This window comes from Cryptotermes secundus, unplaced genomic scaffold, assembly GCF_002891405.2.
Source record: "Cryptotermes secundus unplaced genomic scaffold, Csec_1.0 scaffold49, whole genome shotgun sequence".
In the NCBI taxonomy this organism is placed as follows: Eukaryota; Metazoa; Arthropoda; class Insecta; order Blattodea; family Kalotermitidae; genus Cryptotermes; species Cryptotermes secundus.
The window spans coordinates 4,451,291-4,476,941 of record NW_019744106.1 but is presented as its reverse complement, the minus strand read 5'-3'; the positions used below and the strand labels follow the sequence as shown (position 1 = coordinate 4,476,941).

Below are 25,651 nucleotides of genomic sequence, written 5' to 3'. Positions count from 1 at the left end.
CAGTTGGACACCCCTGTGTGTAAGCAATAATTACGTTACTGCGCGCACGTATCGGCCTTGTCTGTCTCCTTCCTTCGAGTGTTAACTGAGAATAATAGAGGGAAAAGGAGGGAGAAGGGAAAATGAAGCTATGGAGGTCAACAGCATTTTCTCATCAGATAAATTGCTTTAGTTACTGGCGACCGTTGTAGAAAAATCTGCGTTGCAATTTCAGAAAATCTTCTTCTTGTCCGTGATGGTTACTCACGTAAAAGTAAAAGTAAAGCTATCCCTGTAACAGGCCGTGAAGGCCCATAGGGTTGTGAGACGTTAAGGGTCCCACATTACCTTGACAATCGGCTCAGAGATGGCGGTAAGGTTGTCAGCCCTACGCCCCGGCCGCGCTTCACTCCCCAGGAAAATTATTTAATTAATTTCTGGTACTCATTTCTGTTAGAGGCTGAGTAAATCCCAGGGCCTAGTGTGGCCGGAAGGATTAGGTCAATTGAACCCGCGACCTTCCGGCTTGTAGCATAGTACCTTAACCACTACGCTACCGCGTACCCGTCAAATTTCCTTCCATTTTCAGGTATATCTTTCCCGCCTCTTGTCCGTTCTGTCATCACCATATATCTTCCTTCCTTCAAGTCAAAAGAGCTCCCTCATATCCGTTTTCCCGTATCTTTATCCATTTAATATTTTCATCACCTTTCGTCTCTTCGCTAGTACGACTCACGTTGCAACCGACGGTCAGTCAGTCAGTCGAGCCTCCCAAGATTTTAGTTACTTTCACACAGTTATATTTCTGTCGATGTGAAGTGTCCTTTCTGACGGGAGGTCGGGTCTGTCACTTGTCAGTCAACTGTAAATATGAGTACGTACCACGTACATGCTATTTACAGTTTACATTTATAATACATGATAGAACACAATTCGTACGTACGTGTATGTACAATATTCGTATAAGGCCTTTGTCAGTCAAAGCTTAGCACAGCAGATCGTGTCCTATCTGAAGTAGCTCACGCTGCAACGGCAACCTATTCATTTGAGCAATCGTACTCTTTACCTCAACCAAGTTTAAGCCTCTTTTATTTACTGTGTCTGGTTTCGCCTTTTCCGATGTAGTGAACATTTACATTTTCATGATTATGTATGACTTCTGCTTGATTCCTACACAGTTTCGTTATATAATCGGAAGGTGGAAAGCCATGTGCAAATCGCGGACCGGTGTGCACCTTGGAAAATTTCCAGTGGTGCGGAGAACTCTGTTTTGCATGCGCTGCAATTTTAGGCGGTAGGTGCCTGCCGCTAATTCCCAGGCCGTACAAGCGTAAGTCATTACCTATCTGATCAGTGCCTTATAGAGGGTTAGTTTGATATTTTCGTTTAAATGCTCATTTTTGAATAAAGAGTAGATTCTAATAAATATTCTGAAGGCCTTGGCTTCGATCTGGGTTACTCTGGGTTACCGAACTATATACGTGCCACAGCTGCCAGCTTCTAACAGAAACAGCTCACAAGGACTGAACCGCAGCACTCCTCTAACTGACTCACGTACTCACCCAACACTCCACTGCACTGCACTGCACTAACTGAATTGATCTCTTGTCGGCCGAGTCTTATAGCCTCGGAGCGGACCGCATAGAAACACCGCTTCGAACAGCACTTGCGTCCGGGCCGTTTCCTGGCAAAGGCTCCATTATTGTTGTGTATTTACGCAGCTGTCGCTTAGCAATGACCGTTATCTCGTTTAGCGGTCGTTTCCTAACAACGGGTCTATATGCCACAATATGTTCGTCCTCTCGTCTTCTCCCCTCCTGTATTTCTTTAGCGTCGTCCATCCAAGAGGACTAATTTTATCTTCGCCAATTTTTATACGACGCGTCTTTTGGGAGAAACGTGATGGGAAGTACACACTGACAGAGAGACGCACGGATTTTGGCACATGGGTTACTGAGTGACACTGTCCGTGTCTCCTACTTCAGCGGATAGAGAGTGTCACGTGGTCAGCGCAACGAATCTCCACGGCCGCTATTTCCTTGAAATAGCTCCTCAGTTATCCTCACGAGGCTGAGTGGACCCCGTTCCAGACACACCACTTTTCAGAAAATCTGTTAACAACGGGAATCGAACCGGTGACCTATGGATCTGTAGCCAGGAACTCTGACCACTAGACTACAGAGGCACTAACTTCGCCGAAAAGCGGCGGTCGCTCGGTCGGTATAGTTCGCTTGCGGACTAAAACCACGGAGTTTGTTTTTTGTCAGTGTTTCAGAGCATGTAGCATCTAATGGTATGATAATTGGTGGGCATTGAGCTAAAAAATATTTGGAAGGAAGAGGCCATGGGCTAATTTGGAATATTATCCTAGTATTTGCTCGCAGGGGTTAAGGTAAACACGAAACACCTCAGTCGGTATATCGGTGTCTCGCAGATAATCGAACTGATCACCTCCCGAACGCTTGTGAATGGCTGCACGACTTCCAGAGCCGTAAAACAGTCCCGCGATACTCGGAACCAAGAATCACTATGCTGGCGAGGACCAGCAGCAATTTATATGGCAGACCGACGAAATACTAGTTAGATCCGTCACCGCTTGGGCTGACTTGTTCGGTGCAGGCATTCAACAGGTACGCGGGCCTCTGACTTCATACTGTGGATACAGCACTGCTCTTGCGTGGGGAGTTTTCCATATTCAGTCCATCTACCTATGCCGTATAGTATGCACCTCCTTGGATTCTTCACCTTCACAGCTATAACAAAAGATTTACACATTATCACAAATCTTGCTATGAAGGGAACTGACGCCCACCCAATATTTGTATACTACAGCGGTAGCGTAGTTGGTTGAGGCACTATGATACAAGCCGGAAGGTCGCGGGTTCAAGTCCCAATGAGGTCATTGGATTTTTTTCAGTTGACCTAATCCTTGCAGCTACACTATGACCCTGGGGTCGACTCAGCCTCTAACAGAAATGAGTACCAGGAATTAATTAAATAATTTTCCTGGGGAGTAAAGCGCGGCCGGTGCGTAAGGCTGACAACCTTACCGCTATCTTTGAGCTGATTGTCTAGATAATGTAGGACCCTCAACGTCTCACAGCCCTATGGGTCTTCATGGCCTGGTACAGGAATAGCTTTACTTTTTACTTTTTTACAGCCTCTAACAGAAATGAGTACCAGGAATCTTCTTGGGATTAAAGGGCGGCCGGCGCGTAAGGCTGATAGCCTCACCGTCATCTGTGAGCCGTCTGCCTAGAAAATGTGAGAGCCTCGACGTCTCACAAAGCTATGGGCCTCCACGCCCTGTTACAAGGATAGCTTTACCTTTTACTGACTTCTCAAATTGTGGGCCGCGATCCCCGGAACAATGACGCAATTAAAGTGGGGTTGCCGAATTCTCAAGAATTGTTTAAAATATGGTTGTGTCCACGTTCAATTTTGGCTAGTCAACAAGATTTCACATAGGTGCTTTCGGAAAATATAGTTGTAGCCGGCGAAAATTTTCGCTAAATCTGTCGGGACTGTACAAAAATATGTTTAGTTTACCGTAAATATTACGAGGAAATAGCGGCTCCGGTCTAGAAAACCGAGATTAACGGCCGTGGGGATCCGTTGCGCTGACCACGCGACTACCTCTATTCGGTAAAGTTGGCATTAACTTCGGCAAAAATTGGCGGTCGCTCGGTCGGTATAGTTCGCTTGCTGAATATAGGCCACGGATTTCCCCCCCCCCTTGTAGATGTTACGAGTCTGTCAACGAACTTAAATTCTTGCTGTCACTGTACAGCCTGATAAGAGACCTGCAACATAGGCAAATCTATACTTTTGGCTTACCGGCAGAGAAGAGGCGTCGCGTAAGTTGGTGTCACTATTTTAGAGGGTCCCGGTATTACAAAGTTTGAGAACCCCTGCTTTCACCGACTAAATAACTCCATAACTTCATAGAAGATGATAGTCGCTTAGCTGGAAAAAATCTTTCCGTCTGGCATAGAACCTGAAGATCTATCACCGTTACCAAGAGATTCTGCCATGTGCTTGTATCCTGAGGTTTTTATTTCTAAACTCTCATTTCCTATTTCTTTACGCTGCATTTTAATTCTCCCATCTGTCTAGGTCGCCCACGTGGTTTCGTCTAGCGAAGTCTAGCGTTTCTTGCTACTGAGTCAAGACTTTCAACATCAGGAGCCACAGGCACCGCAGATGGACGGGAAACCTTGAGTTCCCCCGTATAGCAGCGTTTACCACAACAGGAAATTCAGAGAACAGGTCTGTCAGTACGGGCTCCCAGTTCGACTAACAGTGACACGTTAAAATCCGCCGCACACTCATAGCATTTAAAGTAAATGGCACTGGGTTGGCTATGAGGCTAATAAACAACTGCAAGACTTATGTACAGAGTGAGGGCCGCGCCATAGCTCAAGCGGTTAGTCGCTGGCTTCCCACCGCGGCGGCCCGGGTTCGATTCCGGGGTCTGGTCAAGTGGGATTTGTGGTGGACAAAGTGGCGCTGGGGCAGGTTTTCTCCGAGTACTTCGGTTTCCCCTGTCAATCTCCATTCCACCAATTGCTCCACAATCACCCTCACCTATCATCTGGGGCTGGTACAATAGGCCAGAAGTGGCCGCAGTACAAAGGACTTAGCCCCACCCCACTAGCAATAAAAAAAATATATACAGAGTGTCCGGGGAGGGAAGGTCAGTATTCTGGGAGGTCATAATATCGGTCATTCTAGGCAAAGAAAAAAAATCTCTACGTATGTGTGTTCTATTCCGAGTTTCTGAGATAAGCTATTTCACTGTTCAGGACACTCTACACTGTAAAGACTGGCAACACGCCATGACGTCACACTAGTTTCAAAGTGCATTGATGTTTACGGTGGAATTTTCGAAAATTTATCATACTAGGTAAACTGTACCAACTTTGTAAGATCTGAGGTTTTCACGGCGATGACTATGAAGAAAGCAAGCAGTCTTCTGGGACGTGACGCCGTGTAGATATTATGTTAACTGCCATTTCGGAGGAACGTCGGTTAACACAATATCTACACGGCGTCACGTCCCAGAAGACTGCTTTCTTTATGTACCATCTTTGTCACTTGAACAATAAATACTGGTATTCGAAACAGTACGTAATATCTCTTCTTTATCAATAATTTTGGAACTGCACAGTGAAATAACTCTGTGCCAGAAACCGTTCGGAACAGGACACATGTGCATTACCCCCCCCCTTTTTTTTTTTGCTTAGAATGGCCAATATTTTGACCTCCCAGAATACTGACCTTTCCTCCTGGGACATTCTGTATAAATGTGGCTCTGCTCTCAGTGACACATCTCAAACCCCATGAGAGGTTCTTTATTCCAAATTATCACTTCTATCGGGCTGACCGTTTCTCGGGAAGAAAATGCATTCCCCATAACCATGTAAACCTAAGCTATGTGAGATACGTACACTTCACACGTCATTAAGGACAGAGGCATCCTCTCATAAGAGAAGATGTTCCATAAGGATTATGACCTCAAGTGCTGAGTTGAAAAAAATCTGTGGTCGTGATCGTGAAGGGGCTTAGCACCAAGTCGAACTGACTGACGGGTAACTCTGACTCCGACTGTAAGTTCAGTCACTCAGTGAAGAGTTGGTTGGAGCGAGTTGGTTAATGAGTGAGTCAGCTATAATACTGCTGCGGTGAGTCCTGTAGCTGAGGCACGGAGACAGTTCGGGAACCGAGAAGAAAGGGTAGGTCCGCAGTTGGAAACCGTTGTCAGGCAACGACTGATGAAGACGCAACAGACTGAGAAGACTTAGTGCGTGTTGTAGTGAACTGCATATTTAGTGAATTAGGGATAGTGATCTGTAAGTGGTCATTAAATCAATTACCAATCCAAACGCCGTCTGTAGTCACTATCACGTGATAATATTAATCCAGTTACAGCCATCGACATTTCTCGTCTTCCTATAATTTGTGAGAACTGTAAAAAGAGAACAGTCCTTGCGTAGGTTCAGCCCTAGGGTTTATTAAATTCCCTGTACAAGAATCTAGTAGAACACACCAAGAGGTAGAAGAAGAAGCCTGTGAACAAGAAGGGATTTCGAAGCAGATCTCATGAGAAAAATGTAAGATGTATGTGTGAAATTGTAAGGAAATTAGTTTACATACAGAAAAACAAGTAATACGTAGAGTATAGGCCAAAAGCTGAGTTAAATATGAAAAAGCCAAGGAAATGCAAACCTTCGAAACTGTAAAGCCAGAAAAGAGATGTTCTGTTAAGAATCGGCAGCGATTAAGATTCAGAAGAAGAAATGATTGCTCATCTCAGAGTGTTAATGAGGGGGCTGCATGTCTTTATTGCTACAGACCATTCTCAGAGAACCCAGAATACGAAGACTGGGTCCGCTGCGCTCTCTGCTTAATGTGAGCACACATATTTTGAGCAGAGTACGTATCTGGTGAGTATCTGGTGCAATTGAGACTACCTACCAAATCTTTATAGCGTGCTTCTTTTACAATTTGTTATAATATATTGTTAACTTGTCTTGTTTCGCGTTCTAGTGCTAAATAGCCGTAGTGTTCTAAACTTTGTCCTTCCTTTCTTGAAGAATTACCATAATTTATATTACAGTTTAAACTTTAAATTTTAGATGTTTGTAAAATAAGAGATTCTGGAACGTTTGGCTTGTCCAGCGAAGCAGAAGTATGTAGTATTATAACCTCTCCGTAGTAGGAACCTTGGTGGCCTAAAATGGGAAGATGAGACACTTTTTTCATTTTGCGATTAGCTCATTAAGTGATACTTCCGAATAGTTAGTTTTCGTTCCATTGTACTTGCTAGTTAGTTAGTTATTGGAGAGGGTGGGTTTCCCAATGCACTTAGACCTGTCTTGGTCCATTGTGCTTCCCTCTATGATATTCTACCAGTCTCTATATCCTACCGGTACTGCTGCTTACCATCAGTCCCGCCCAGCCAGCGAGATCGGGCTCTACTAGCTGAGAGGTATCTATAATGCTTCCCCCATCTACCAGAGGTATTAGAGACTACTGTTGGGCGGGAAACGTCCGTAATTTTGCTCAGTGGCCTCCTTTGGAGACATGAGGTTCTTTTACGTGCCGTAAAGCTCCGACACGGGACCCACGGCTTTTAAAGTCCCTCCCGGAGGACTTGTTCCCTGAATTTTTCCGCCCTTAAAAATTCGACGACCTCCGCCGGGTATTTGAACCCGCGTACTACGAGTCATGAGGTGGGAACGTTACCTCTAGACTACGGAGGTCGCTCTTGTACTTGTTACTTGATTAATAATACTATCATACAATCTGCGCACATCAGCCACTTCATTGTTCTCAGTAATGAATCTTAAAAGACCAAAGGCCATATTAGGCTACTTTCCCTGCCGTGAGAACCTCATCTCAAATAATACGTGTTTCCTGTAGCAAGTAAAATCTTGACACATATTAGAGCCACAGAAACGTTAAACCTGGCCTGCTGTTCTCAGAATGTTGTAAATTATTACGCCACTGGCCATGGGCTAGACGGCCGAGGGGACGGAGTTTGGGTCCCGGTAGGGGAAAGGTTTTTCTCTTCTTCACGTCGTCTAGACTGGATCCCGGGCCCACCCAGCCTCTTATCCAATGGGTACCGGGGGTTCTTTCCCCGGGGGTAAAGCGGCCAGGGCGTGAAGGTGACCACTCACCTACATCTAGTGCTGATGTCAAGAATATGTTAATCTACACACCCATTCCCCCATACACCTTCATGGCATAGTGCTTAATTAGTTAAGGACAGGGACAAATTTGCTTTTTACAGGAAAAATTATGTCTAAAACTGTATAATGCAACTCATTGCTAGTGTATTTATGGTGTAAAGGTTGGTAGCACCGATAGTCTTGAACCTTAGGACCCACTCAGCTCAGGACTATGACTTCGGGCACTGTTTGTATTGAACTTGTTTTGTGTTGTCTGGTTTGTACTATGCGGGCTGCAGCTGTGGATTATGTGTTAACTGTCCGCGCCTCAAATAACGCTTCTGGCTTTGACAGAAGACAAGCGGTTGTAAGTTGATTATTATCTGTATGATTCCCCACGTTTATAGCAGAGCAGTACAAAGGTCATTACTGCATAGTTTATATGACAGTATCTAGTACAGTGACAGAAATAGCGTAATATTCGTTTAGTCGTTACGTACGAAACAGCATACATTACTGCTACAAACGTTTTCTGAAAGAAAATATGGTACTAAAGAAGGCAGATAATATAAAATGCAATGAGGACATCGAAAGGGAAAGAAAGAAGTGTTCGTTCGATCCTTTAGAATTGACACATCTTTTAGATGGCGGTCCCGAGAAGACAAGGGAAAGAAAAGAACGAGGTAAGTGGGACATATTTCTAAATGCGAAAGAGTTGGAATATAAAATAAATGGAAGTGTGTAAAATAAGGGAAAAGTACGACTCTTGGTAAAATTATCATATTGAAAAAAAAATGTCCTAAGTGCGTGAACAAGATGTATAATTGGCAAGATTTTTAATTTATGCCTGTACAAATTTCCATTTTTCATATCCTGTACAGGTTGGTCGCTCACAATGTGTAGCGGGTTGAATTACATACCATATTCTACCCCTCACTTCCAAATATTCTTACCCCATCAGTCCATGCAAACTTTCTCTGTATAATGGAATGTCTAGCTGTCCTTCATTGCGGTCTGTTACACCACGGCTTTCAGGGTTACATTATACTGTGCCTGAACTTGGCCATCAGATTACTTCCCTCGACCCTTCCCTTTCCATAGCAAAGATTTGTTTGTTGATTTTTGGTGTGTTTAACAACTGTGACAGAAGCTGAAATTATATAGTGTCAGTTGGAGTGATGGTTATTGAATAAAGTGGAAAGGGTGTGGTATGAAGTATTCATGAGCGTTTTACTGGAAGGACTGAGGAAAACCAGGAAAAGTCTCAGAATAGTCACTGCCTTGGCTGTGTCCCAGTATTATTCTGTTAGCTCAGTCAGTATAGTGACTGCATATTGGCTTGTCAAAGGGGGAACACCAGGGAACAGATTTTGCTCTTTGTCATAATAGGTCTTATCTGGCCCTAATCATTACATACCTGGGCCTCTTTCTTCTGGAGTAGAGTAATGGTTTGAAACCGACTACTTACCTCCATCCAGTTCNTTTTTTTTTTTAAGAAAGTCGTCTTCTGGGTTTAGGCGCCGTGTATTCTTCGTTTTGGCCGACGTTTCGGAGGAACGTATCGCCTCCATCTTCAGAGCAGTTGAATGGCGATACGTTCGGCCGAAACGTCGGCCAAAACGAATTATACACGGCGCCTAAACCCAGAAGACGACTTTCTTAAAAAAAAAAAAGAAGTTTGTGGAGACCTCTGAAATGATGGAAAAATTCTGTTTTGTAATATTTGTAACATGTATCAATAGGCCAAATAATGGAGGGGATGATGGTGATGATGATTATGACAAATTCATATTTATGAAATGATCAGTTATCTTGATTAAATAGAATGTTATTTATTTGTATTTGTATTTATTGTAAGTTCAAGAGATCCAAAGATGGATATAGAACATGCCATAAAATAACATAAAGCACAGAACACATACATAAATATTACACAACTAGGCAATACAATGAATACAACAATAATAAAAATTATCTGTTTAGATATTCGTCCACAGTAAAAAACGTATGAGTGTTCAAGAAATGCCTTAACACAACCTTAAACTTTTTAAAATTATTGGATGTGGTCTTGACCTCTATGGACAATTTACTGAATATTTTTATACCCGCATAATAAACTCCTTTTTGATAAATAGTTAAATTAGCTTGAGGTAAATACAAATCTTGTCTTTGTCTAGTATTAATAGTATGAGAATCAATGTTTGATGGAAAAAGAACTTCATATTGCAGTACAAATATAAACAGTGAAAATATATATTGTTATTCAAGTAGAAGTATGCAATTTTATTTCATTTTTGCTTTTTTAGAATATTACTTCCTATCTGAGCCAGAACTTAGGGATACAATACCTCAGGATTATTTGAGCCACAAGGAGAAATATGAGGAGGCTGTGAGAAAAGCATGTACATTGTTCAGAAAAGTCACACAGCTGCGAGATAAAGGAGGTGATTTGGAAATATTCAGGTAAGAACATTTTGGGCTGAATTATTCCAGTTAATATTACATGAAGAAAAGATATTTTATTTAGATTCTGGTTTTCTTTATCTTGACACCATATAGTCCCGTAGGTGGTTACTGATGTTTCAGAGGACTCCGCTGCCTTCAACTTCAGGGTGGAAGTTGGGATGTGCATAACTTGTACAGGGAAGTTGGAGTTGTGGGAAGAGGGGAATGTGAAAATGAGGTAATCAGAGAGGGCATGAGGGAGAGGAAATCATGGCCCTGCATGGGCCAATGGAAAATGGGGTACAGGAAGGGCCGTTTTCATTAACTGTATGTGTACTGTTTCCATGAACTGCTCAAGAAGGAATCATCTTCCCTGTTCATGTTGTTAATATGGAGCTTGAGCTCGTCCATGCATTTGTGTTTTTTTTTTGGGGGGGGGAAGGGGAAAACAGCACGATCAGATAAAGTAGGTAATTGCAACCCTCTTGTTCACACCCTGAAGGAACAAATAAATATTCTTGTGAAGAAAAAGGCACATTTAAGATTTGAGGTTTTCACGGCAGTGACTATGAAGAAAGCAGTCTTCTGAGATGTGGCGCCATCTACATATTATGTTAACTGACGTTTTGGACGAACATATCACATCCATATTTTTGTATTCTACCCTGAAGATGGAGGCAGTACATTCCTCCGAAACATCAGTTAACACAATATCTACACAGCACCACATCCCGGAAGACTGTTTTCTTCAAAAAGGCACATATTTGTACTTCATTCAGCCCTGCAGTGCACAAGCCTTGATAAGGACCTTTCCTGTTCCCTGTTTCCCATTCACCTAAACAAAGATCTCTTTCCCCTTACACACTCCCTGTCTGTGACTGGCCAATTCTTTTCTCCTTGGCCCAATCCTGTTACCTAGCCAAGCATGTTTGGCCTTTACTAACTTCAGCCCTGAACCCATTAAAGTAGGTTGGTCTGTTCCTGACAGTTGCTTCACTCCTCATCATGTACATGTTTTCACCCATCTTTGAACGATCTACACCATTTTCTTAAGTTCCTCCACTCATTACATTTGGCCATAAACTGCACATAATTCACCATGGATTTCCACATCACTCATGTTTTTAACATGAAGATAGCTGATAACTGCACAAATTTTGCAACTGGCAGGATTATCAATTGCAAGACACATCATAACTCACTCTGTAGAACCAAGAAGAAACACTAGGTGGCCAGTTATGTGGTGGTTTACAAGGCAGTGAGTCGTGTGATGCTACCTTGCATGCATGAGCTCTGCCCCACTCCTACATAAGTTGCCTAAAATAAATGGAAGTTTCCTTCAAAGTAGCCCTCATATTTTTCTGATCACCTGTGCTTGAAGCATAATTGTGGACAACAGTACACAAACAACAGGGATATTAAAGAATGTATATGCACCGTTATTGTGTGTTAAAGGTTCAGTATAATTGTATTCCATTGAACTGTCTACACTGCTCACACTATGAGGTACAGTGTGCACATTTACTAAACGCAGTGAATGTTCCAGAGTGCTGATGCTCTAGGCAATCATCCTAGTGAAGTTCATTAAGTTGCTTGCTCATGATCATAGGATGGTAAATTATGAAAATGCCCTTGTTTTATGACTGTGGTAAATGTGGTGCAAATATTCATAACCTAACATCTGTGGGAGATGTAAGCACCTTGTTTTAGTACTTAGAAATAAAACAGAAATATATGCATGTAGAGTTCCTGGAGATATTAATTCTCTGCTGAAGGACTTGGTTCTAATAGGTTGTGGTAGGAGAAGTAGATATCATTTGTAAGAGGTGTGGGAACATCCCACATTATCACGCATTTTCTGCAACACACACTCTTCGCATCACTTTTCACCATCACACGCGCTAACCAATTAAATTGCTCCAAACGTTCACATTTATACTGCGCTCGCTGCTAGCCCCGCATCTACATCATCACATGCGCTAGCCAATCAGCGCCCTGCAAATTCTTCCTCCTCACTTTCGAGTTTGGCTCCGCCCCACCGACCAGCGTATAAAAAGGAGCGACTCCAGAGCCGAGTTATTCAGTTCATCATCAGCCTACGAGCTAGCCGCATCAAGCAACTTCAGCCAGCAGGCTTTGTCGCCAGCGCTCGGTCTTCGGAGGCATCGGCAGGCTGCGCCAGGCACGACTGCCTCGGCCCTCTGGCTCTCACACCCGACTCACTGGGGCACCTCGCCTGGACTCGCCAGTGGTCGTGTTCGTGTCCGACTCACTGGGCATCTGGCGTAGCCACTGCCTCATCACTCCTACGACCGCGCTGCGCAACCATGCAACTTCAACTCACCTGCCGCACGGTGATCAAGCAACCTCCAGCAACAGCCGCACTGTGGCCAGGCAAATCACCGCAACTAACCTCTCTCCCTACCGGCGTGCGCCGCGCTACCTCACCGATCAAACATATCAGCAACCACGGTCCTTTTCAGGACCAACAAACTGTTCCAAAGAAGTGGGTTATCATCAGAGTAATGACAAAACTACATAAAACCCCACAGAGGGTTAGGTAGCTCAGCTTGTCATAGCTTTCAGTTACATGTAATGAAAAATAAGTAATTTAAAATGTTATTTTTTGTGTAGTAACATTGTATAATGTTGTGGGGGTTACCAGCATTCTGGAGGAACATGCTGCCTCTATTGAAATGTTGGTAATCGCCTTTGAGACTACATGATTTTATAACTTGAAAGACCACATTCTAAATTTTCACTGCTGTGATAATCTCAGGTCTTACAAAGAATAACTTTGTAGGAAGTGATGGTTCTTTGAAAAATAAAAATTTGAAGCTAATATAAGAATATTAAATTATAAGCTCCCTTCCCCTGCTCTTTTAGATTTCAAACATGCAGGTGTTATGATGTTATGAGAAATGGATTGTATCCTGAGCCACACAACTGTGCATTCAGTTCTAAAAATTCTTTTGTGCCTCAGACTGATCTGCTGGTAACAAGTAATATTTTGATTTACTGTATTTCAGACAGACATTGAGTGGCATGCTGGGTAGTGCCATTCTCAAGGATGGAAACCCATTTACCCTTCACTATGTCATGTTTCTTCCAACAATTGTTGGACAGGGAACAGTGGAACAGCAAGCTGAATGGATGGGGAAAGCTTGGAACTGTGACATTATTGGAACATATGCTCAAGTAAGGAATTTTGATTAATAGTGAAACGTTGTAAATATGTGTGAAGCTGTTATGTCATGGCAGATATCTGAATTTGGAATTTCTTATATCTAGAAGGTATGTGAGTTGTACATCTGAATATTTATTGATTCCCGTTCCTTAGCACATTTACTGTTTGACATTTAAATGCTGTTTTAAGCCTGCGGTTGTCTTAACGGAAGCTAGGTTGGACGTTTTTGATTGAAGAAACAAAAACATTTTGTGAATGTACATTCAGTTACATATATTTTGATCCTGCAAAACATGTAGTATGTGATCTGTGAAGGTTTTGTGGAATTTGGATGACATGAATAATAGAAAAGACAAAATACAGTGGGCCCTGGCTGTATGACAGTTTGATATATTCTGATTTGAGTATCTGCCAATTTGAAAATTTTCTAGTAATTTCCTTTGTTTTCCCCTAAAATTCTGGAAGATTTTGTACTGCTCTTTTGCTAGCAAGGAAGGTCCCTGTGCAGTGCTTCTCAGCAGGTATTAATGGCAACGCTGCATTTGGATATACATTGTGTATGCTCATTCTCTATACAGTACACTGTACATCATAGTGGTTTATTGTTTGCAGTAATATTGTGTGTACTGACCACTTATGGATCATAACTACAAGTAACTGTAACAGTCTCACAAAGTTACACACTCCAAAAATTACTGTAACTACAGCACACATAAAGCCTTTCTGTATTCACTAGACATTTCCTGGTAACGGATTTTAACAGTGGAGATTCTTCAGCTTCTGTGCTAAGTGCACTGACTAAGTCTTCCTGTCACAGACTCCCTTACAGTTCTCTCAGTGCTTCAGCTCACTAACTCATAGGCTGGTGGCCATTTCACACCAACCTCTTTCTTGTTTTGAACCATAGTCTTATACTTTTCTTCCTTCCTGTAATATCTCAGTTTATATTTTCCACATTCACTCATCTCTTTTCATCCTTTCTGTCATCCGTCCATGACCAGTTAAAGTATGTTCTTACCAAGATGTTACAGGAACATACTGCAGGGTGCATAATCTTGAAAAACATTTCAGAATCCTCTGAAAGTTACCAGCTGTAGGACTGTTGACCTATCCAGGTTTTGAGATTCAGGTTTTTGTGAACATTGGGAGTTCCATTTATGAATAAATGGAAATATGGAGCAGGAATAAATATGTAAGCACTCAGAGAGTGTTGCCATCTTGGTTTTAACGCCATGTAGTAACAACCCAGTGTTTTAGAAGAAGATTTAAGTTTTACCTTAAGGTCAAAAATTAGGCCAAGCAAGAACCCAGCAGAGGCAATCATTTTAGAAGTCTTGTTGTTCATTTTCAGACAGAACTTGGGCATGGGACATTCATCAGAGGTTTGGAGACAACAGCACATTATGATCCTAAAACACAGGAGTTCATTCTCAACAGCCCCACTTTAACATCCTACAAGTGGTGGCCGGGTGGATGTGAGTATTTGTTAATCTGTTCCATTTATAATAGCATATTGTCACATATAGGGGTGTGACTATAGAGGGGGTGTGGATTGGTGACTCAATTTATTGACTTGGAAGTACAGGGAATTACAGCACTCGCTGATCTACACACTTCACAAATCACTGCATCACACGCAGCCTCAGTCTTTTATAGTTTTCGCTAGTTGTTGCTTGCTAACAGCTTCCAACAGTGAGATCTTTCAGCTTCTGTGTTCATGCCTTTGCTCGCTGGCTAACACTACTCACAACTGAACTCATTGCTCCAATTGTCCTGGTGATAACATCTGGGCATGGACCACATAGAAAACTCCCCGTTTCCAACAGTTACTCTGCTTTTGCTTACATCTTTGTCGCCGCAGAACGTGTTTACCAAGCCGTTGCCCAGAAACTGTCATTGTTTACAGAGTCTCCCCATAGTAATGGGTGCATACACCACAATATTTGTATTCTGACACCATTTGTCACATAGTAGCAACTATTTATGTGATTTAGATTAATAGTTGGATATATTAATAACTGAATTACCTTATTTACAAATAATTACATTGTTTACAAGTATTTACAGTTGTTTCACAATCTGTTATACGAGTCTTGCTTTTTTTTTTTTTTTTAATAATGCTAGTGGGGTCCCTTGTACTGCAGTCACTTCTGGCCTATTGTACCAGCCCCAGATGATAGGTGAGGGTGATTTTGGAGGAATTGGTGGAATTAAGTTTGGCAGGGGAAACCGAAGTACTCTGAGAAAACCTGCCCCAGTGCCACTTTATCCACCACAAATCCCACTTGACCAGACCCAGGATCGAACCCGGCCCACCGCGGTGGGAAGCCAGTGACTAACCGCTTGAGCTATGGTGCGGTTCCTTGCTGAAATTATGGACTGTCCCTGATGTGTACTACCATTGTCGTTGGCCCTCTCATTAATTATTGTATACAGGTACAGACTAAAATTAAGTTCATCTGCCATCTTTCAGTGTAGACCCTTCAATGCCAAATGTGATCCACTGAGTTGTTTGTGAGATGAAACATGCACACAGGCAGGCACAGAACAGACAGGTATGACCACCAGATGATGCATTTCTATTATGCTGTTTATGCATAGACTAAGAAAACGGAGAGATTAATCTTGGTTTTCCTCAGATCCTTCATGGAAAGGCTAGGATAATATTGGAATTAGGCCATGACCAATTTCATCCAAATCCTTTCAGGTTCATTATTCACTAGTCATACCATTCTATGTATAGCCTGAGATACTGACATCATAAAAAAAAAAACATAAAGAAAAACAGTCTAAGGTAGAAGAAGAGGAACTAATAAAATTTGGTGAAATCAGAGTAACATGTGAACAGCTGTTTGGATGCAGAAGTAATGCAGTCAGTCGGTAACCAGAGGTGACATGCATTGCACTTGGAGCAGTGTTTTTTTGGCATAGTCTTTAATTCTGTGCAATTTACTTTCTATTCAGAGTGGTCTGAAACAAGGAGGTATATTTTAATCATTACTTTTCAGCTTTGCTTTAGAGTACACCATTGAGAAGGTTCAGGAACTTGAGGGTTGGGGTTGAATGGAAGACATTAGTGTGTGGTCTGTGATGATAATTAATTATGTGGAAGCAAATACCATAAAGGATAAAACAAAAGCACTATTGTAGTAAGGAAGTTGATTTAGAAGTAAGTTTACAGTAAACCTAGTACAGTGACCAGAATGCAGGACATCACAATCCAGAAGACTGATCATGATACTCACTGCTCTAAAAACCTCAAAAACCTTGATTAAAATCATGTCCAATCAACTTCTGTAGGTACTTGTTGCTATCATTTCCCTGTCTTAGGGTTTCTGCAATGTTACTGCCTGCTATTCAGATTAGAAAACGGTTCATTATATGTATAAAAGGGGGCATGCGGTAGCATAGTTGGTTGAGGCCGTATGCTACAAGCTGGTAGATTGCAGGTTTGATTCCCGATGAGGCCATTGAATTTTTTCACTTTACCTAATCCTTCCATGTGCAGTAGGAGCCTTGGGTTGACTCAGCCTGTAACAGAAATGAGTACCACTAACATTCCTGGGGGTAAAGGGTGGTGCGGCATGTAAGGCTACCAACTTTACTGTTGTCTGTGTCTAGAAGATGTGGGAGCCTCAACCTCTCACACCCCTATGGTTCTTCACAGCCTGTTACAGGGGCAGCTTTACCTTCTATATGTACATAAAGTAAACATGCAACCAGGATGATTTTTCCTGTTCAAGATGAGAATTTGAAAGAATTTTTGAATGGAAATAAAAATAGATTTTCTACTCTGTGTAGTCAAAATTTTTAACATTAACCATTTTTTAAGATTCTTTTTCAGTGAAAATTTTTCATGAATCATTGTTAAAAGAAAATTAAAATTTAGGATCATCACATCCTTTGTCACCTTGGACAGAAGGGGGAGGGAGAGAGATTTTGACAGGTTGAATTATGCTAGCATTGCCAACCATTGAAATTTTGATGGATCAGGTATCTTCTGCTACTGTGCAAGGCAAAGGCAACTGTTTGAAAATTATTGTCATTCAAAATTGAAAAATCAGGGTTCATATCAAGATTTTTTTTCTCTTTGAGACATGAATTTGGTGAGATCAGGGGTTAAGGTACTCCAAAAATAGCCCAGGATGAGCAAATAGATGAATGGTTTTAGGTTTTAAATTAAATTATCTTTAGTATATTTATTTTATTTCCACTAAAAATAAAATAAACTTCTATGGGGTTGGGGGCATGCAGTAGCTTAGTTGGTTGATGCACTGTTTTACAGGTAGGAAGGTCATGGGTTTGATTCTTGGTGACATCATTGGAATTTTCAATTAACCTAATCCTTCCAGCTGCACTATGGCCCTGTGGTTGACTCAGCCTGTAATAGACATGAGTATCAGGAATCTTCCTGGGGGTAAAGGGTGGCCAGCACGTAAGGCTGACAAAGTTGCTGCCATCTGTGAGCTGATTTTGTAGAAAATGTGGGAGCCTCGACTTCTCACAGCCCTATGGGCCTCCACAGCCTGTTACAGGGATAGCTTTATTTTTCTTACCTTCACCTTTTTATTTTGACCGCCTCTGTGGTCCAGTGGTCAGCGTTCGTGGCTACAGATCCAGAGGTCCGGGTTCAATTCCCGTCGCTACCAGATTTTTTTGGAGAAGTAGTGGGTCTGGAACGGGGTCCACTCAGCGTCGTGATTATAATTGAGGAGCTACATTTGTTGAATTGGTAATGCTGTAGATGTGTATTGGAAGTATCTGGTTGAAATCTGATTTAGGTTACCAGCTATTCTGACCTCTGAATCGACATGACCCAACATGTGCCAACTTGCCAGTGGTGCCAGTTGTATTTCTTAGGTCTCATATATGTAATTATGAACTGGATATTTGAAATCCAAAATTTTGTGCAGGACTTAATCTTGCTGTTCCGTTCCTTCTCTTTTTTTCTTCTGCCTTACATCTTTCTTTCATCCTTTTGTTTTCCTTCTTTTGTACCTCTCTCCATTTTTTCTGACTTATTTTATGTATTCATTTCTTATTTATTCCTCTATTTACATGTTCATTTCTTCTTCTTTTGAAGCTGCTCTTTTTGGGAGTTTTTCTCCCCTCATTTCCTGCTTCTTCATTGTAACAAATTGTGAGATATATGTTGTAGTTAAGAACACAGATGTCTGTGTGAATTAATGCTCTCTTCATCTTTTGAACTTTGATTTCTACAGAGCTTAAAACTTCAAACTTATATTCGGGAGAGGATACTTTGAATCTCTGTCAGGACATCATCTATCCTGACTGAGGTTTTTTCATGGTTCTCAGTCCCTCAGACAAGTTAGGCCTGCAGCTGCTAAATAAGCCGTTTTTTTTTTTTTTTTTTCAGGAATTTAACATCAGACTAAGCTGTAAGGAGGAGTGATGTTTGTGCTTTTTTTTCATCATGCTCTTCTGTCATTATGATAAGATGAAGTGGCACAGATAGTGGGCAGAAAACTATAAGTGGTGAAAGCATATGTACAGGTGTGGCTTTCATGCCACAGCTCAGTCTGGGTTGAGGAGATTATTGTCTTATCCTTTCATATTATTCATAGTCGTCCTCTGCCCAGCCATTTGTTAATAGATGACCTGGTACCTCCTTGTAACCAGTGTGGGCGGAGTCCGTACATCCCACAGGAGTGCCCATGTTGTGATGCAGAATACCAAACATTCCATCTTTATAGCAGATTGTGGGATATCACCATAAAGTGTCTCAGTAGTGGCATTTTTTCATGGTATAGGGGTGGACAGATATTTAACTGATCATTTTAATTCTCTGCTTCTGTCATCTTACCTTTACTATTGTAAATAGACATTGGCCCATATACTCCCCCCGAGTTTAAAAGTCTGAATGAGTTTATTGAATGTACTCTCCCTTATTTTTTTCTGCTTTAAAGAATTTGGTACTCACTTTTATTTATTTATTATGGTCTAGTTGATCCTTATACAGCCTGCTCTACAATCAATTTTAACCAAATATTTACTATAGTTTTTTTTTTTTTCTTAACGTACTCTTGGGAGACCATCACATGGTTTGACAAGTGTTTGATTCTATACTATTAAATATGGGGTTTAGTAAAGGATGTTTTAACAGCCATAGCTGCTCACATGCCTTTATACTCATGTGTGTGCCCCCCCCCCCACACACACACACACACATGCACATGTGCACAAAAAAACTACATGGTGTCACATCTCAGAAAGTAGGACTCTTAAACTACATGCATGTAACTCTTAATTTCATTCTTATAACTGCTTGTTATTTATTCTTATAGTGGGCCAAACAGCAAATTTTGCTGTGGTTGTTGCACAGCTCCATACCAAAGGTGTCTGCCATGGCATCCACCCTTTCATTGTTCAACTTCGGGATGAGGAGACACACAAACCTATGCCAGGTATTTGCATTCATGAATCAAGTTATTTTCACTGAATATCCAGGAGGAAATTTTCTGTTGATTGGGGAAACCACATCTTGTACATAAAAGCCAGTTGTTTATAATATTTATGATTTTTTTCTTAAGCAGAAGTTGTAGTACACTCAGTGTCTAACTGATAGCATTATTATAATGAACTATTGTTTTGGAATGATATTTACATTTATGTTATAACCTGTTTTAATGTAACACAGAAAGGTATAATTAGAAATCATATTGCAGAACTAAAAATAAGTTATTTGTTTTGTTAGGTTGGCCGGAAATTTTTCATACTACTACTAGATGCCTGTAGCATGAAGCATGCCAAGCATTAGGGGACAAAAATTAAAATGTCATCTTCACAGAGGAAGGTTATGTGTGTTGGTTGGTTCCCTGAAACAAAATCAGGCTTCCAAGTGCAATGAAATTTCTGTACACATTCCAGAAGGAACCCACCATCCTGTAACAGAATTAGGGCATGGCATAAGAAATTTATAGAAACTGGAAGTGTTGTTGATCAGAAGAGAATTGGTTGTCCACACACAAGTGAAGAGAACACTCAACGAATCAGAAATTGCACACACGTGCGTGCACGCTTTCTTTTAGTGTGTGAAATTACAATGCTTAGTGAAGGGTTAATGTTGAGTGTTTATTCATGCAGCACAGATCTGTAGTTTTGACTTTGAAGCAGTCTGAATAAGTATCAGCTAACAGTGAACAGCTTCATAAGATTTTAATGTTTATTATATGGAAATTGTTTACTGTAGTTGTAATTATTTCATTTATAATTGCTTCTTCTGATTGCACATGTTAAATCTGCACTGTATAATTTACAGTCTCCTTAGAATCTCATTCATTCATTTCGTCACTGGCTTTACAGTCCTTTGTTGGGTCCTGGTCTCTTCTTCAGTTTTATAATCTTTTCCTCTTAGATTTTTAGGTAGTGAAAGTAAGAGCAGTTTAGTGCTTTTTCTTGTTTTGCCCTTCCCACTTCCGTATGTTGTTTAGATGATGGTGTGTTTTTTATGCAGTGGTAGTATTGTAAGTAATGAAGTTTATTCAGTGAGCAGTTATTGCTAAGTGAAAATCATTGTTTTTGAATACAGTTTAATTTAAGAAACTCTGAGTGAAGAGTAGGTACCTTTTAGCAATTTAATCAAGTGAACTCTTCTCTTCTCCCTGTTGTATAACATAATATAACAGCTTTGAACATGTATATAAATACATGCAGATGTGACAGCTGTGTCTCAGAAACATGATTGGTCATGTGAACACAGTAATAAACGTCTAGGTTCCAAAAAATACCGAGAATTTCTTGATTAGCTGAGCGACTGTTTCTCAAGAAAGATTCCTCTGCTCCAGGAATTTAGTTTTAGTTTCCAGATGTTCATTCTTTTCATGAAGGATGTTATAGGGAGCTAGGATTGATCATGGAAGTTACTTAAATTATGTACCCTCTGTAACATAACAAAATTTATGTGTATACTGTTTCACACATAATTTTAACAGAGATAAGTTATTTAATTTATTTTCAGAATCTGATGTTTTGTCTGCATTTAACAATACAATAATTGGTCGGTGAATAATGAGATAGAGCTTTGATAAGTTAATGAGAGATGCATACAAAACTGTGGTTGGAATACCTGAACAGAAGCAATATCGTGGTTGATCTAGGCACAAATAGGAGAAAAATATTAAAATGCATGTTAAATTAGGAGGACGTGGAAATGTGGACTCAGTTGAGGTGGCTCATTGTAGGATCAAGTGATGGATTTTGTGAATATTTTGATGAATTATCAGATTTTATCAAGAAGCAGAGAGTATCTTAACCTGCTGATTAATATTAACTGCTGAAGAAGATCCAATATCATGGCATTTGTATGTAATCAGACTTGCAGTTTGAATGGTGCATCCATGGGATGAGGTTCTCTTAAGGAGGTCAGGGCAACCTGAAACAACTTCAGACCCTCTGTCATAGTTGGACAGTTGTATGTGGCTTTTGTGAAGAAAGAAACATCATTATTCTTTCCTTTATGTGATTTACTTCAAATGTCATTAATATCTCTCTTATTTCTTCCTCTTTCAGGTATTAAAATTGGTGAAATTGGCACAAAACTAGGCATGAATGCAACAAATAATGGATACCTAGGTTTTGACAATGTCCGTATCCCCCGTGAACACATGCTCATGAAGAATGCTCAGGTTCTGGAGGTAAGGAGTGCAGTTACATGGAAAATGAAAGAATAGTGCCAATTATGCAGGTATTAAGTACACATAAATACACATACTACTTACAAGAGATAAATCTATTATCTTTGTGTCATGTGCATACAGAGCTTAGATTTAAGTCAATTTAAAGTCATAATATAATTAATATTTCAGCACAACATACATTCTGACAGTCTTTGGTGGACAATGAAGAATTTATTCATGAAAATGAAAATATTTTACCCCTTCACATTCAATGTTAGAAGAAAATCAAAATCGCAGCAGACAAAATAGTGTTCTTAACTGTTTAATAACCGATAAATAAAATTAATGATACTCTCCCCCTTACACATCAAAATGGAAACGGATCCTATTTTTGAAACATTGTGTTGGAAATATCCCAGACATTGAACCATGCCCAGCATAATGTTCATACAAAAAATCTCCCATTGCTGCAGACCTTTTGAGGAGTTTCAGTTCTTTTCTGCTCTGGAGACACTTCATTTTGAGTTACTGTATTTCTGGAACAATATACTCCAGAATTTTACTGCTTGGAGGTAATCTGCATGAAATAGCTGCTGGTTCCAACTGTTTATTGACTGATAAATAATCAAGTGGGTGTTTTCTATATGTCTGAACTCGGTTCAGTGGCTTGTTTCAGTCAGGTGCTCTAATTTATTTTTCAGGATGGAACCTATGTAAAGTCTCCAAGTGATAAACTCACATATGGAACCATGATGTTTGTAAGAGTCATTATTCTTCAAGATATGGCTGGTTACCTCTCTAAAGCTACTACGATAGCAGTTCGGTATAGTGCAGTGCGGAGACAGTCTGAACTGAAGCCAGGGTGAGTCAGAGCATGATAACATTGCTGTGACTGTCATTTATATCGTGTGAACTGTGTAAACAGATATGAGATATGAGGTTCACATGGTGGTTGAGTATTAACATTATAGTCTTCTGGAATGTGACACTGTGTAGTTGTGTAGGTGTGTACCATTGCTTTGAGGACTACTGCCTCCATCTCCATGGTCTTCCCTACAAGGCATCAGATCTCAGAAGACTGTAATCTTAATGCATAGTGACACATTTCTCAAACCAGCACAGTATGTTCGTGCAAATGCACAATGACAATGAAAATGTTAGGACAGCTGACACTTTCTGAGATTTGATTTGGTAATTCTTCAATATGAAGCACAAGTTATAATAATTATACCACGACATCTGGTAAACATGCAATTCTGATCTGGAACTACTTTTCTGCAAATGTTGGAATCTGTATGGTGATACTAACAGTAACCATGAAATAGTAATCATACTTTTTGTGCTCTGTTAATTAATTCTTTCGAGCAGAGTCCTTGAGCAACTGTTCAGGAAATGTCCAATCTTCCATTGAAACCATACATTCATTACTATGCTCACAAGCGCCCATCACTGAATCCTAACCTCAGCCAGTTTAATCCAGTCTGCGTCCTCACACTCTTGTTTCTTTAAAATCTATTGTAATACTTTCACATGTTAATGACTAAACACAGGGTTTGGATAGATAACTGGAGAAACTGAACGTTTGTAACTCATAAGTTCAAGTAGCTATAACAGTTTCACTAATATACACACTCCAAAGATCACTGTAATTTTATTTTTTTTTATTTTTTATTGTTAGTGGGGTGGGACTAAGTCCCTTATACTGCGGCCACTTCTGGCCTATTGTACCAGCCCAGATGATAGGTGAGGGTGATCATGGAGCAATTGGTGGAATGAAGATTGGCAGGGGAAACCGAAGTACTCGGAGAAAACCTGCCCCAGCGCCACTTTGTCCACCACAAATCCCACTTGACCAGACCCGGGATCCAACCCAAAGATCACTGTAACCACAGCAGAAATAAAGTTTTCTCAATCTTCAGTAGGGGCTGCTTGGTAATGGCTTGTAACAGGGAGATTCTCCCGCTTTCATGCCTTCAGTCATTGAAGGCTGATTACCATCTTGAAACTAACTCTTGACTGCTGGCCATGACTGACTACCCATTGGTGTCAGTCCCTGTTATATAGCCTTGGCATGGACCACATAGAAATCACATTATCTGGCAGTAGCTCAACAGTTCCTCTATTGTTCCATGTGGATTCATTGCCATGAAGAGGTGCTTAAAGATCCATTGCCTATCCGTCATGTCAATAGTATCCTTCCATCCATGCCTACATTTCCCTTCTAGTATTTGGATGAAAGTTCCATGTGCATGCTAGGTGCTTACTTATCTTATCCCTACTAATTTTATAACCCTAGGTATATTTTGTGCCAACTTTAGTGGGTAGAGGGTGTTGCGTGGTCGGCGCAACAAATCCCCACAGCCGTTTAACTTCTCCAACAAGCGGCAGTCACTCAGTTGATATAGTTCGCTTGCGCACTAAAGCCACAGAGTTTTTTGGGTATATTTTGTAGATTTTAAAGCTCTTTTGCCCCTTAGGTCCAAATATTCTTGCAGCACTGTGTTGTTCCCAAAGTACGGTTGGGTTTAGCTTTAGCTGCATGGTATGTTGAAGCTAGGACAGCAACATTTGGCATACCTTGCAGTCACTATCTTCAAGGCGAATGAAGCAGGAGAAGGATGTGGTCTAGTGTGTAGACCTCACACTGGGATTAATATTGGGGAAGTGGAACATCGTGCTATGGAATGGAAGGGGCCATGAACAGATACATATTTCATAATGGGAGTAACAGTGTGTGTGTAGAGCATGGTGCTATCTACTTGGAAGGGACCTTATAGTCATATGGCCTCATTTATATGACTGCAGTGTTTACTTTCCTTGTAGAAAAATTATGAGCCATAGTCATAATAGTATCTGTAACGTGTGTCTTTTTCAGTGAACCAGAACCACAGATTATTGACTATCTCACACAGCAGTATAAGTTGTTCCCCAACCTGGCAGCGTGCTTTGCCCTCCGATTCAACGCCACCTGGTTGTGGAACATGTACAACTGTGTTACAGCTGAGCTTGAAGAGGGAGATTTGGATAGACTGCCAGAGGTATGAATGTTCTTTCACGAGATTTTAATCTTAGGAATACAGTAGAATACATATTTTTTAAAATTATTTTTGTGTTTTAAATACTATTATATGTCTTGAACAAGATTAGCTTTCATATCTCTTATAGAAATATATTGGAAATATTGTGACCATTTTTTATGATAGCTTAGTCAATAAAGTGATGAAGTGCTGACAGGACATCTGGGGTTTGATTCCTGGTGGGAATTTTTTTTTTTTTACCATAATAATTCAGAATTTTAATCACCAAATGTTACAGTCAAGTGGTTGACAGTCCTGCTTTGTTTTTCATAGATTTTGCTTTGAATTTCAGAGACCAACTGACCTGATGGCAGTTCTTCCTTGTTCCCGTGATTTTCCTCATTTCCTCTAGGCTTAGTTAGTTAGTTAGTTAGTTATTGGAGAGGGTGGGTTTCCCCATGCACTTAGACCTGTATTGGTCCACTGTGCTTCCCCCTATGATTTCTACCAGTCTCTATATCGTACCGGTACTGGTGCTTACCATCAGTCCCGCCCAGCCAGCGAGACCGGCTCTACTAGCTGAGAGGTATCTATAATGCTTCCCCCATCTACCAGAGGTATTAGAGACTGCTGTTGGGCGGGAAACGTCCGTAATTTGGCTCAGTGACCTCCTTTGGAGATATGAGGTTCTTTTACATGCCGTAAAGCTAC

At 40.8% G+C, this 25,651-nt stretch overlaps 1 protein-coding gene across 1 annotated transcript in view; it reads left to right on the top strand.

The window, feature by feature from the left end:
- The first annotated feature begins 7,863 nt into the window (after positions 1-7,863).
- The window catches only part of LOC111874345 (probable peroxisomal acyl-coenzyme A oxidase 1), a 32,941-nt gene continuing 15,153 nt past the window's right edge, over positions 7,864-25,651 (top strand). The window contains exons 1-8 of the mRNA XM_023869781.2: positions 7,864-8,338; positions 9,962-10,118; positions 13,130-13,298; positions 14,639-14,762; positions 19,593-19,712; positions 21,817-21,941; positions 22,625-22,785; positions 24,799-24,961. Of these exons, the coding sequence (XP_023725549.1) occupies positions 8,200-8,338; positions 9,962-10,118; positions 13,130-13,298; positions 14,639-14,762; positions 19,593-19,712; positions 21,817-21,941; positions 22,625-22,785; positions 24,799-24,961 (1,158 nt within the window). The 5' untranslated portion in view covers positions 7,864-8,199. The remainder of the gene's footprint in view (positions 8,339-9,961; positions 10,119-13,129; positions 13,299-14,638; positions 14,763-19,592; positions 19,713-21,816; positions 21,942-22,624; positions 22,786-24,798; positions 24,962-25,651) is intronic.